A 12,490-nucleotide genomic window follows, 5' to 3' on the forward strand; every position below is an offset into this window, starting at 1 on the left:
GTAGTGAGGTGGGGGTCAGTCTCTTCTCCCAAGTAACTAGTGATAGGACGAGAGGAAATGGCCTCAAGTTGCGCCAGGGGAGGTTTAGATTGGACATGAGGAAAAATTTCTTTACTGAAAGAGTGGTTAAACATTGGAACAGGCTGCCCCAGGGAAGTGTTGAGTCACCATCCCCGGACATATTTAAAAGATGTGTATCTTAGGGACATGGTTTAGTGGTGGACTTGGCAGTGCTAGGTTAACGTTTGGACTTGATGATCTTAAAGGTCTTTTCCAACCTAAATGATTCTATGACTGAGCTGAAACAGCATCAGAGGAGAAGCACTGCTGCTAGCAGATACTTCATCTCCATAACCACATACCATAAAATGTCCTGTGAACAAGCTTCAGGTTAGATAAAACTATAGTAGAAAGCATGTTGTGGGCTCACCTGTGCCCAAGGTTAAGCTGTGCTACAGCCCCTGCAGCAGTGTCCCTGAAGTCATTTACTTCCCCGAGACCACTGGGTGAGCAAAGGATAGGGCTTAGGTTGCTTCTCACCTGGCTTCGCTGAGAGCTTGCTGGATGGCCTCTTCGATGACCTGGCCTGAGGCAGCTCGCTCCTGGGGACAGGGCACTGCTATCAGCACCCCGCTGCTCAGGCCTAGCCCCAAAGCGCTGGCTGGGAGAGGACAGGCAGATTGTTAGCAGTTCTCCTTGGATAAATTAAATGCTGAAGGAAAAGGATAAAGAACAGTGGGCATGGGGTGAAGGAACCCACAGTGCTGGAGCTTAGTTGACCCAAGGACAGGGTCTTTTCCAGCTACCAATCAATTTACATCTGCCTATTTATTTTGACTCTGTCTGTACAATAAAAGGGGCAAAGAATATTTTTTTTTGAAGAAAACTGATTCCACTTCTGAAGGCCCAGAAGCTGTTTTTGTAAAAACATTAACATACGTGTTCCCTCCACTTCACCAGTGTGAACAGAACATGTATGAGCATGCCAAGGTGGCTGCAGCTAGCTAAAAAACTTGCTGTAAAGACTGAACTTCCCTGCTACTTTATTTTCAAAGCACTGAAGCAGGAATGGGGGAGGTGGGATGTCTTGTTTTTTGGGACAAACTCTTCTCCAAAGTTAAAAAAGAAAGTGCCTCATCCAAGGTGATTTTTTGTGTCCCTCTTTTCCAGGGCCCTACATGGGCCTTTCCCTTCTGAAACACACCAATGAGTTCAGCTGCCTCCTCTTCATCCCGGACGTGATATGGTGCCTGGAAGCCACTCTGGCGTGAGAAGAAGGCTGGGAACTCCCTTGACTCTCCAAAGGCAGCCACACAGACTCCCTGAGTCTCCTGCAGCAGTGGAGATGAGACAAGCAGGTAATCGGTGGAGGGAAAGGGGACCCACCAAAAGAATGGGACTTTTTCCTTCTATCCAGCTAGAAACTGCCTTTCTTTAGCACAGGGTTTGGTTATTTTTATACATCCCATTCTATTCTGTTCTATCACCATTTTTCAAAGCAAAGAGCCAGACATGGTAACTGGTTAGAAAGAATCTGGCTTACTGAGACACAGGAGACATGCACGTCCTTTGCTTGTGCTCGGAGCTGATCAAAAGCCATGTAGCTGTCATTAGTGCAATATTGAGTCCAAGGTAACAACCTGTGATCTGAAGATATGTCATGAGCTGACAGGAATATAAATGAGTTCTGTTTGTGATTGAGAAGTATTGATGTTGGCTGTCACCTGAAGTGCTGGCCCTGGTGGTTTCCAACTTACCAAACCTTAAAAAGTGACTCTACTGAAAATTGTCTTGATTCCCATTTTAATTCTGATTTTATTTTAGTGTTTGATGGATCTAGCTTGCCTGATCCATCAATTCTGGAGCATTGTCCCAGAAAAGCAAGTGTAAGGCCAGAGAAAGAGGGCATAGCTAGCGGTGCCTTTGGCCTCAGTTGGAACAGCTGCTGGAACTGCCCCTTGGGCATGGATAGATTTATGTTAGGGAGCAGCCCAGTGCTTGTATAGCCCCAGGACTAAAGAACTGTAAATATGGCTTCACGTCCTCTCAATAGTAATTTCTAAAAATCTTAGGCTTAGTACCTACCCCAACACCACTGAGCATTCTGTACACAAAGTACATTATCTGCTTTCAGGCTCAGCAGCCCGTGCTACCTACCAGATATTCCAGTGTCCTGCCAATATCAAGGATAGATTTGACTCCTGCAGATACAACAGCAACCGGAGTTCGTCCTAGCTCTGTCAAGTCAGCACTCACATCCAGAGCTGTCAAGGGACAAGCAGCCATTGTGTCGGTGATTGTGTTGTACTCCAAGCTGACGTGATCTGCCCTCTTAAAAAGCCATAGCTGCCTGGGATGCCACTGCCTGCTTTTGTAACCACTTAGATCCACAAACAAATATACAGGTTTAGATCATGCCTTTAGTTGTTGAGATTGAAAGAGATATTGACAAAGGAAGTCACGTGGCTTAGGGCAGAGGTGCAGCCTTGCACTGTATCTCTCGGCTCTTCGACCACATCAATAAACAGCATGCAAAAATTTGGTAGAAAAGAAAGAAGAAGGTGTTATACAGCAAGGACAAAGTTCAAGGAGACGGAATATAATTTAAGTAGATTTTGATTTTGGTATTGACATCACTGGCAAAAAAAGTGCCATAGGAGCTTTGCTGACCTCAGGAAACTCCCTGGTCTGGAATTTGCATCACCTCTGAAAGGGATGGCAGCCAGCAGGGCAGTGCACTTACGCTATGCTAGAAATATATATGGCTAAGAAGAGAGAATGTACTTAAAGGTCACAAACTACACTGCCAAGGCTGGGCCATTTTCCAGAGAGGAGCACGCACCTCTAACACAGACCAGGGCCTAAGGCTCTTTTGTGGTGAGACTCTCCTTCTCCTCAGCTGAGAGACAGTCGATAACAACACTGTGCTCGGTAGCCAGTATCAGGTTATCCAGCCATTACAAAGTGGGAGAGGTCAGTCAGCTCCTGTTGCACCAGCAAACAATATCCATATAACCCCGTGTAAGCAAAGGATAAAGAGAAACTCCCCTCTTAACAACTGGCCAGTGCTCAAGAGGAATATTTTGAAGCTTCTGGAAAGGAGGCACCGTGGAGAAAACAACCATAGTCTGGTCAAGAAGAATGATAACTTTACTCTTCTGAACAGACAGTTACTGCAGGACAGACTGGGAAAAAGGAAAAAGATGGAATTAAATAAAACAGTAGCAACATAGAAAAAAGTAGAATGTATTCATTTTCTTACTGTTCTCTCCTCCCCGATGGACGCCTCCTATGCCGCCCGTCACGAACACGGGGATTCCTGCTTTGTGTGCGGCAATCATTGTTCCAGACACCGTAGTGCCACCGGACAAGCCCTGTCAGGGGACAACCAGTCACAGTCAGCACCCAGGGTGACACGGAGAATACTGCATGCGGGCAGCTATGGTTGTGGTCTGACACGCAGCAATGTCACAACAGCCTGCTGTCACCAGCTGAAAAGTGGAATTCTGATACAAATATTCTGTTAGGCAAAAACGCAGAGGAATCATCGTCCCTGCTATGTAAGCCGTTCTTGCCCTGATGATGGCAAAGGCCTTTGTTCTCCAGGGCTTTCCAACCAGACGGCTTCATGGGCAGCTAGTGTCACCTTAAGCTGTCACCTTAAGCTCGGGATGGCCTGCGTGTCACATAGCTTACATGTAACGTGATGATGCCTTATCATGCCAATAAGAATATTCTTAGCCAAGTGCTCATGGCTTGCCAGCCAATCCAGAATGCCTTTTCAGGAGCCCTATTTCATGGCTGCTATTCCCTTACTCTGTTGTATTTTGACTCTAGATAGGACTGTGTTTGAACTTACGAATAAGATACCACTTTACATGATATTTTCAAGAGGTTCAAAAGCCACCTGGCTTGAAGCTGGAGAGCACTATACTATTGCTGTATAGAAAACACCACAATAGACAGTCTGCATACCATACCTGGCTGAGGATGAAAGGAAGATCTCTCCGAGACACTTTAACTACATTTTTACTGCTTGCCAAGAACTCAAGTTCCTCATCTGTGAGTCCCACATGGATTCGACCCCTTAAAATACCTACAGTGGCTGGCACTGCTCCATTTGTTGTTACAATTTCTTCCACCTCTCTGGCCATACTAGAATAAGATAAACAAGACAACAATCACAAAATTAGTGAGGCAAACGATCAGACAGGAAAACTGCCATGTTTGATGGCCACCATTCCCAGTTTCCAGTTTTATACAGTTCTTGTGATTTCAGCTAAGTCCAGTTCCTCTTTTCTATCTTCCTAATGGCAGAAGTCTTTGCACTTGAATTTGCGGAAGTGCAGAGCTCCCATTTTCAGGACAGCAATGTCTGAGCTCTGCGCTTCATTTTTGAGAAAAATCACTTGATTTACAGGCAAATCTGGTTGTACAATAGACTACTGAAAAGAGGGATCTTCTCAAAATAGGACCTTTCTGTATCTATTACCTGTTATTTCTCTGAGATCATAGGCCTTCACAGAAACCCCAGGTAATTCAAAAACCCTGCTCAAATGACTGGGTATATTTTTCACAATACAGGCAGTTAGATATAGAGTAACAACAGTGCCAAAAAGCTGCAGCCTGAGGATACTCTAGGGCTGCAGACTAGGTCTTTGTAAGCTTCGCAGATTTTATTCTTGATCATTCATACACTATCCTTTTTAAGAGCAGCTTCTTCTCCCTTTCTGAGCTGTCTGTACATACGCTAGGCAATCTTTAACTACTGAAACTACCTCCTCCCCAAAACCGAGTTTTTAGAGCTTCATTCTAAGACAGAATGTCAAGCAGAAGAATGGCCAGGTAAAAAGCAAGATGGAAAATCAATACTGAAAGCTTCCTGTGCTTTCTGGAAGCAAAGATGGAGGGGAGAGTGCAGTGATTTCTGGCACTGTAACTCAATGAAACACAAGTCTACTGAACATCAATAAAGGGTAGAGGTGGGGGGTTTTCTAAGCAGGGTACAGAAGGCAGCGAGAGGGACCAGCAGCTCTCTCAGTAGCTGCTCTGAGTGGCACTAAGGAACAGATTTCACTATTGTGTTCCAATCCTTTTTGCATTACAAAAGATATACCAAAAGAAACTGGAGGGTGTTTTCAATGTCTGTACAAACTATGCAGCCAAAAAGGGTGGTAGCTCTGTCTTAGAGCAAGTGGTGACATTATCTGCTGCCATATTTTAAAGGAAGCCAGAAATTTAAGGTGTTGGATAAGGAGATAAATAGGTACCCCACATGTGTCCTTAAAAGTCCAAATACAATTGTTTTACACCGGAGCTCATACTCTGCATGCCTAGCAACCTGACATTTCCATTTGCTCTTGCAAGGGGTTTGGCTTGACCAAGAATACTGATACCGATCCACCAGTTATATGCCACGTTCTTACAACTTTGTTGAACAAGGAACATCAAAATCCACCACCTCAGATTCTGAGGATAGGCCATGCCATGCGTAATGATGGTGCTTTCCAAGGCTACAACTGGTCTCCCCTCCATCAGGGCTTCCTGTACGGAGGGCTGAATCCTGACATAAGCACCTGGGGAAAAACACAGAAAAGTGAATTATTTGTGTGGGTATTTGTAGTAACTATTGAGCTGTTTTATAAAAGGCAAATTGTCATCATCACAATAAATTTATCCCCCTCTTCAGCTGTTCTTTGGGGTGAATTCACAAATAACTTCATGAAGATTAAAGCTGTGTTTTATGTAAGTGAAATATTTGCAAAATATCTCTACTGTTAATATGAATAATAATCCTCATCATCATCACTGAGTATTCCTCTGCCACCGTTTTTGCAGCTGTGTTGTCATTGGCTCCAGTAACATTACTTTAAATTAACATTACTGTGAATGAACTGAGCCCTGCAACCGCGCCCAAAGAATATGTTTTAAAAGAGTGGAAACACCAGGGATACCATAGTAACTCAATATATTGTGAGACTATTGTGCATCAAGACTATTGTTGCTCTTTGCTGTGCTCCCAGAACACTGCCAGCAAAGCCCCTGCTGTGTTCAGATGAGGATAATGTTTTCCACACAGGAACTGTTTCAGAATACACTACTCACCATGCAGAAATCTTCTCACCTGGGTGGTCCCACATGCCGCAGTGGACACATGTCTTCCCAGGCTATAGGTTAACTTCCTAATCATCTTGCGCGTATGGATGGTCCTGAGTTAACAAAAGTCAGGTAAAAACGAAAGAAGTAATTTAGCAATGATGTGACCATGGGAAGCTAAACATATAATCTCTTGCCTTGATCTTGGAAGGTAAACAACACTTGCCCAGGAGATTGCCTGGAGACTCCTGGTGTTTCAAGCATGAGCCAGGGTGTCAAAGCAAAATGTTAAACTGCAGAAATGGAGTTGGAAGAGTTCACCTGGCCCACTGTCAATGCTGGGCTGAAACTGTGGTGGGGCAGAGGAAAGGATGAGGAGTAATGGACTAGAGAGAGTTTAGAAGTAGACAACCTTTTAATTTCCAAAGCTACTTGCTCATGACAAATTGCAGGCTCAGCCACTGCCACCTCCAACCTGAAAGATCACAAGGAGAAATCTACAAGGCAGATGCAGGCAGGGGAATGCTATAAAGAGAGGAGCCTGGTTTTTGCCGGTGTCTAGGAGGAAAAAGGCAGTTCAGTAAAATAAAGAAAGGAGCTGAGAACTGGTAAACCAGACTGTAACTACAAGGAGGAAAGAGCAGCTTTCCCTGGAGACGAGAGTGCTTTATGTAGGCTCACGTTACATCATCCTTCTTAGTGCAGCTCCTTGGAAGCAAAGTGGCAATTCAGCCCCGGCAACAAACTCCAGAACTCCTCTGGTCTCTTAGCAACTCCTATTCACTTTAATTAAATTCTTTTCCAAACAGAGAAAGAGGGGGAGAGAGTTGTAAAGGTTGAAAGACTGGTCTGGTCTGGTCTGGGCCTCGGGACAGTTTCACTCAATGCCTGGCTGCTTCACATATTTTCCCTGGGCGTTTGGCCATATCCCTCCAGCCTTTCTATTCCTCACCCCTTCACCAGGAGGAAAAGATTCCTTTCTTCAGTCCTTTGTACTTATTGTTAATTTAGATGGTAAATTAATTAGAATACAGTACTGTGTTCATGTTACATTTAGCAGAACATGGCTCTGGTCTCAGTACAGTGTGTGACACGACAGCTATACAGAACCATCTGACACCCATGAAGAGGGTTTTTTTTTTTCCCAAATCTAAAGACTTCAGCTATACAGGACAGCTTGGGCTGTGTAACATAGGAAAAGAGGGACCGATTCTCCTAGACATCTCAAGCCATCGAGACAGACATTGTCATAAGAAGCAATACACACCTGACCGAAACTGTAAGACTTTTTTCCACTTTCCAAATCCTTTTAAAGACAAAAATCTTAATTAAGTTTATGGAATCATATCATGACACAAAAGTGGCAAAAGCTCTCACTTCATGCTTACAACCTCTGCCTATGCAATGCTAAGCTTAGCAGCCAGCAGCCTGAGCAGTTCATGCAAATGTTCTGGTATCGCTCTCTGTTGTGTGTGTGTGTGTGTGTGTGTGCCGAAACTGTAAGACTTTTTTCCACTTTCCAAATCCTTTTAAAGACAAAAATCTTAATTAAGTTTATGGAATCATATCATGACACAAAAGTGGCAAAAGCTCTCACTTCATGCTTACAACCTCTGCCTATGCAATGCTAAGCTTAGCAGCCAGCAGCCTGAGCAGTTCATGCAAATGTTCTGGTATCGCTCTGTGTGTGTGTGTGTGTGTGTGTACACACCCCTCGCTCTCCGGGGCAAAGTCAGCTTTGGAATAAATTCATTAAGCCAACAAGGTTACGCCAAGGTTTGGTTGAGCTGCTCGAGTTGTGCTCTGAATTTTAACAACCCCCCAAACTCTGAAGCACAACAGCCAGGAGTGCCCAAGCTGTGCTGGCCGGTGGATAAAAACCAGCTGGTCACCACCTGAAACCCAATACGAATTAGCTGATGTTCGCTGGAAACTCAGCCAACACTCAGCCTGAGCTGGCTGAAAGATTTTTGAAGCTTGGCAAGTTTTGCAGTGAGACCCGTCCGACCTTTCGCCTTGTAACAAAACTTTGCAGATTTCTAGCGCAAGTTTCAGGCAGCTCTAGCATAGACTGGCTTTCCTCCCTCCTCCAAACCATCCCTGCTCGCCTCCCCTCGTGATCGATCCAGCGCATCCGACCTCATGGAGCAATGGCCTGGCGTGTCTCTTACCTCTGGGCGTCCGTCTCACATAGGGAGGCTGGGTGGGTACTGGAGCGGTGCCTGGGCAGCCCTGGCAGAAGGCGGGAGGAGCGGGGGGCCAGCAGCAGCATGGGGGTGCGCAGGCCTGTGCGCCTGGCTGAGAGAGCCCATTTATTATTAACCACAGGCACAGCTGAGCTCTGCAACCGCTCACTGCCCAGGGTGCAGGGGGCCATTTCACGATGGGGTGAGGAAAGCTTCTGTGATTATTTTTGCTCACACGATGCCAGATTTTCCCCTCACTCTTTAAAAGACTTTTCTCATTTTTCAGATTCCTTGACTGTTAGATTTTTTTTTTAAATTGGTGAATTCATTGCTCACTAAAACAATGCCTCTGCAGACTGAGCCCCTTTGTACTTATTCCTAAAAAGCAGAGGAATTGCATTCATGCTTCCCCCACAACTTGGCCAAATGCAGCTGTTAATTTCTTTCTTCTCAGGGTAAGAGCTCTACTGAGGTCTCGGCCCCCCCAGCGAGGAAAGCTGTAGGTCTAAAGACAGTTGTGGCGATACTCCGTACAATGCAGACACCTGGCTACACCGAGAACACAAGCTGCGTTCACCAAGAAAAACTATCGTAGTCTCCTACAGTAAAGACAATCTATTATAGCAGTTCTACCGTGGCTTTGAACAAGGACTTTGAAATTAATAAATCTTTGTTCCCTCATAAAAAAGCCAAAAGCCATGATAACTCTGAGATCTAATGCGCTGATATTATGCATGTTTTGATTTTTTATTCTGCAGAAAATATCAGAGTTCAGAGTTAAATGGCTACCCATGAAGGAATTGATTTATGGGATAAAAGACAGACATGATTCTATGCAGCTTACATGCATAAAATAAAACTAGCTAAAGTAATTGCTAATGTATTGCTGAAGTAATCAGTGTCAGGGAACTGATTTTACTGCAGTCCATTAATCAGGAAATTGTAAAACATAGGTTGTTAAAGCAGTATTTGCACTTTACACTTGTCCCTTTCAAAAGAAGTTTCCTGCAACTTTTGTTTAACTCAGCAGTAATGAATGTCGTCTTATTTTCTACATCCTTCCAATCTTTTCAGCTAAACACATTCAAGGAAACTTCAAACACAGCTTGCTATGTTACAAAGACAATCCGCCTCTGACTTCTGCTATGCGGTCTGCAGGGAATTTAATTGCAGGAATGACAGATTGCATCCATAAATGGATGCTGAAGATTTTGTGAATGGTATCTTCTTTCTGGGGGGATGGGTAGCTAGATGTATTGAAAATAAAATGTGTAGGTAAAATTATATTTTTGAAAAATATACACAAATTATAATGACATCATTTTACTTTCAATTAAATCTATCTGGAAAGACTGCAGTACTGTAGGAACCTATCTGGGCTATCACATTTTTGGGATGCTACAGGACAAAATGATTTAGAAATCAAGCCGGTCACTCAGTTTCCAACTCTAAAGATCAAGATCATCTCAAGATGATCTTATGCAGTGGGCACCCAGTTCAGTCTGCCATATCAGGTAAGTCGGGGGTAAGAGTGTGTTGCTTGATTTGCCATTTTTCTCCTCAAACCAAGTGGAAAATCAGCCTGTTGGATTTCTAGCTCAGCTTTCCAGTATGAACTTGTAGGTCTCCGAGACGAAACAGGGCTGCTCAAGCAGCTCTCTGAAGGCACTCCTGCAGTCTTGTGCACATCCCAGGTTTTGGATTTGTCTTCTGGGTTTATTACAATGAAAATAAGAGCTTATATGAGTAATTTTCAAGGGCTAACCCCACCTTTTGCTCTACTAGAAAAGCCACTGAGGCTTGCTAAACAAGGAAGAGAATGGGCCAGTTTGATGCCGGCTAGCCCCTGAGAGGCAGGCTGGCTGTGCTGTTCCCGGCATGTTTCTGAAATGGGATATATGGCTGATGATGGTATAGGGGCTAGGGTGACAAGACCACAGTGCATAGGTGACTGGGAAATGAGATAAGCCCCGACGAACTGCTGGAGACAGTTTTTGTAGGAACCTGTGGGGGCTGCGTGTAACTCGCTCCTCTGCTTGCTGCGGCGTTAGCTGACTTCCCAGTCCTGTCTGCCTGCAGTGACCCAGAGAGCTTGCTGCTGGTACTTCCCCCTCTGGGCCTCAGAAGCAGAGGTTAATATTAAACAGGTTGCTGGGTAAAATGGGAGCGGCTGGGAACAAAGAAATCGCCATGGCAAATTCCTACTGCCTGCTGGGAGCTGGGCCCTCAGGCCACCCTTGCATTTTCATCTGTGAGTGACTGCTACCCGAGTTACCATTTCTCCTTTGAAACCTTTTCTCTCTCAGGGGCGTCACTACTGAAGGCATTAGGGAAATGAGAAGCTCCACATTAATTTTGTCGCATTGGCACATCTGCCTTGGGACAGTATTTTCCTTTCCCTGTGTACCTCATTTGTAAGAGTCAATTAACCTGCAGCAGTTCTGCGAGCTGGAATGTGCTTATTGGTGTCTCTCTGTTGTGAAGCTTGCTTCTAGGCCACCAGTATCCAAGAGATGTACTAGGGACATGCAGGAGCGTACAGAACACACTTATTTAACCATTTATTTATTTTACCTGTGTGTGAACTGTGGGGCCTGGAACTGGCTGTCTTGCCAGGGCTGCTATGAAAGGCAACAATCCAACCAATACAAAGGCCTGATGAAGTCACTCTTTAGTGATTTAACCCATCTTTAAAGGCTTAGATCCGTGCACTTTTATCAGCAGATTTTCATGATCGTTCTAATGGTTCCAAAACAACTTTCCAGATTATCTTAATGGCTTGGTGGTAAAGTATTTGATTCATTTATTTTTTTCCTAATATGAAGTATTTTTTTCTCCAGCTGTTTCTAACAGAATGTAAGACTGAACACACAAACCTGGTGCGGTTTTTGAACTTATGTTTCAGTGTTGAACATCATATGAAAAATGCTCTGAGACGGAATCAGGTGTGGAAAATAAGCTTCTTATTAATATGAACTTTTAAAAAAAGGTCTTCCTGATTCTCGTGGATTAGTTTTCCATTGAACATCCCGGTGTTCTCATAACAGTGATTTGTGGAGCCGAATTTACAAACTACCTGGCATTGATCGCTGTGCTGCTGATGTCAGGAGGGAGTCAGCTGCTGCTCCCGACTGTCAGTGCTGCATAGAGAACCTGGATCAAGGTCTTTATCTGATGCCAGCTCCTTATCTTGGGCGACGGTTGGTCTTATACAACCGACCATATTCATTCCCAAGAACTAAACATCCCTGTGCCCGGACCTCTGTCCACCGAATCCTGTGAAGTCCAGCTTTTGGCAATCTTTTTTTCTGATGCATACCTTTACCTTGGTTTGAAGTCTGTTACAATCTGTATGTATACTTCACCGCCTTTTATTTTAGAGTTCTGTTTGCCCAGGTCACAGCTCTGCATTTTCCAGAAGATGCCAGCAAGCGCATTCATGTTAGCTTGTTCCTCAGGTCATTCGAGGGCACTTAAGTCATTGTTTCAAGGCAACCTGAAAACAGATTTACCTCTTCTAACCTCTCTAGTGCACTTCCTAAAGTCCTGCCATCCTAGGATGGTGTCCTACTGTCTACTTTTAGAACAAAGGCTTAATTTCAGTATTTTCTGAAGTGACTGATGGCTTAAATACGTTTGATTTTTTAATGTATTTTCAAATAGATATGTAAAATATTAGTAACATCGCACTGACAGACTTCTCTTCACCTTGCCCCTGCATCCCTGCTTGTCGCTCTGCCTTTTCGGGCTGTGTCTAGTACCTGGCTTAAGACTCTTGGCAGTAGGAAGACAAGGACACACAGATCAGGCAAACAGCAGCTCCACAACCAGAATTTATTATGGCAGAAGGACGTGACGTTTCTCACCCCAAATTAGCAGCACTGAGCTCTCTGGTGGCCTAGTGCCAATTTTCGGTCTGGGCTTTCGAGGCGCCATTGGCTCGTGTCGTGTGTCCCCCCCCCCGCAGCCGGCACCACGCTGCCGTTACGCGTTCTTCCCTCCGGGGCAAGGCTCGTTTCCCGCTGCTGACTGAGCCAGCCCAACCGGCACAGCCCAGGCCGGCAGCTGGGCGTCTCTGAAGGCCCCACCCCATCAGGCGAGCGCTGCCGGTCCTCACGGCTGACTGGGGCGAGGCGGCCTCTGAGGCCCAGCAGCCGGGCTACGCCTGGGCCCGCTCCCCAGCGATGCAGCCGAGGCGGCCTTCCCCA

At 45.0% G+C, this 12,490-nt stretch overlaps 1 protein-coding gene across 1 annotated transcript in view; it reads right to left on the reverse strand.

Moving 5' to 3' along the window:
* LOC103906446 (pseudouridine-metabolizing bifunctional protein C1861.05) overlaps positions 1–8,302 on the reverse strand; it is a 25,211-nt gene extending 16,909 nt beyond the window's left edge. Inside the window, exons 1-8 of the mRNA XM_009288354.1 lie at positions 8,268–8,302; positions 6,106–6,209; positions 5,462–5,576; positions 3,981–4,155; positions 3,263–3,374; positions 2,158–2,264; positions 1,205–1,331; positions 541–661 (exon numbers count right to left, since the gene is read on the reverse strand). Of these exons, the coding sequence (XP_009286629.1) occupies positions 541–661; positions 1,205–1,331; positions 2,158–2,264; positions 3,263–3,374; positions 3,981–4,155; positions 5,462–5,576; positions 6,106–6,190 (842 nt within the window). The 5' untranslated portion in view covers positions 6,191–6,209; positions 8,268–8,302. The remainder of the gene's footprint in view (positions 1–540; positions 662–1,204; positions 1,332–2,157; positions 2,265–3,262; positions 3,375–3,980; positions 4,156–5,461; positions 5,577–6,105; positions 6,210–8,267) is intronic.
* Positions 8,303–12,490: the final 4,188 nt, after the last annotated feature.

Source organism: Aptenodytes forsteri, unplaced genomic scaffold (assembly GCF_000699145.1).
Source record: "Aptenodytes forsteri isolate BGI_AS27 unplaced genomic scaffold, ASM69914v1 Scaffold56, whole genome shotgun sequence".
Lineage (NCBI taxonomy): Eukaryota > Metazoa > Chordata > Aves > Sphenisciformes > Spheniscidae > Aptenodytes > Aptenodytes forsteri.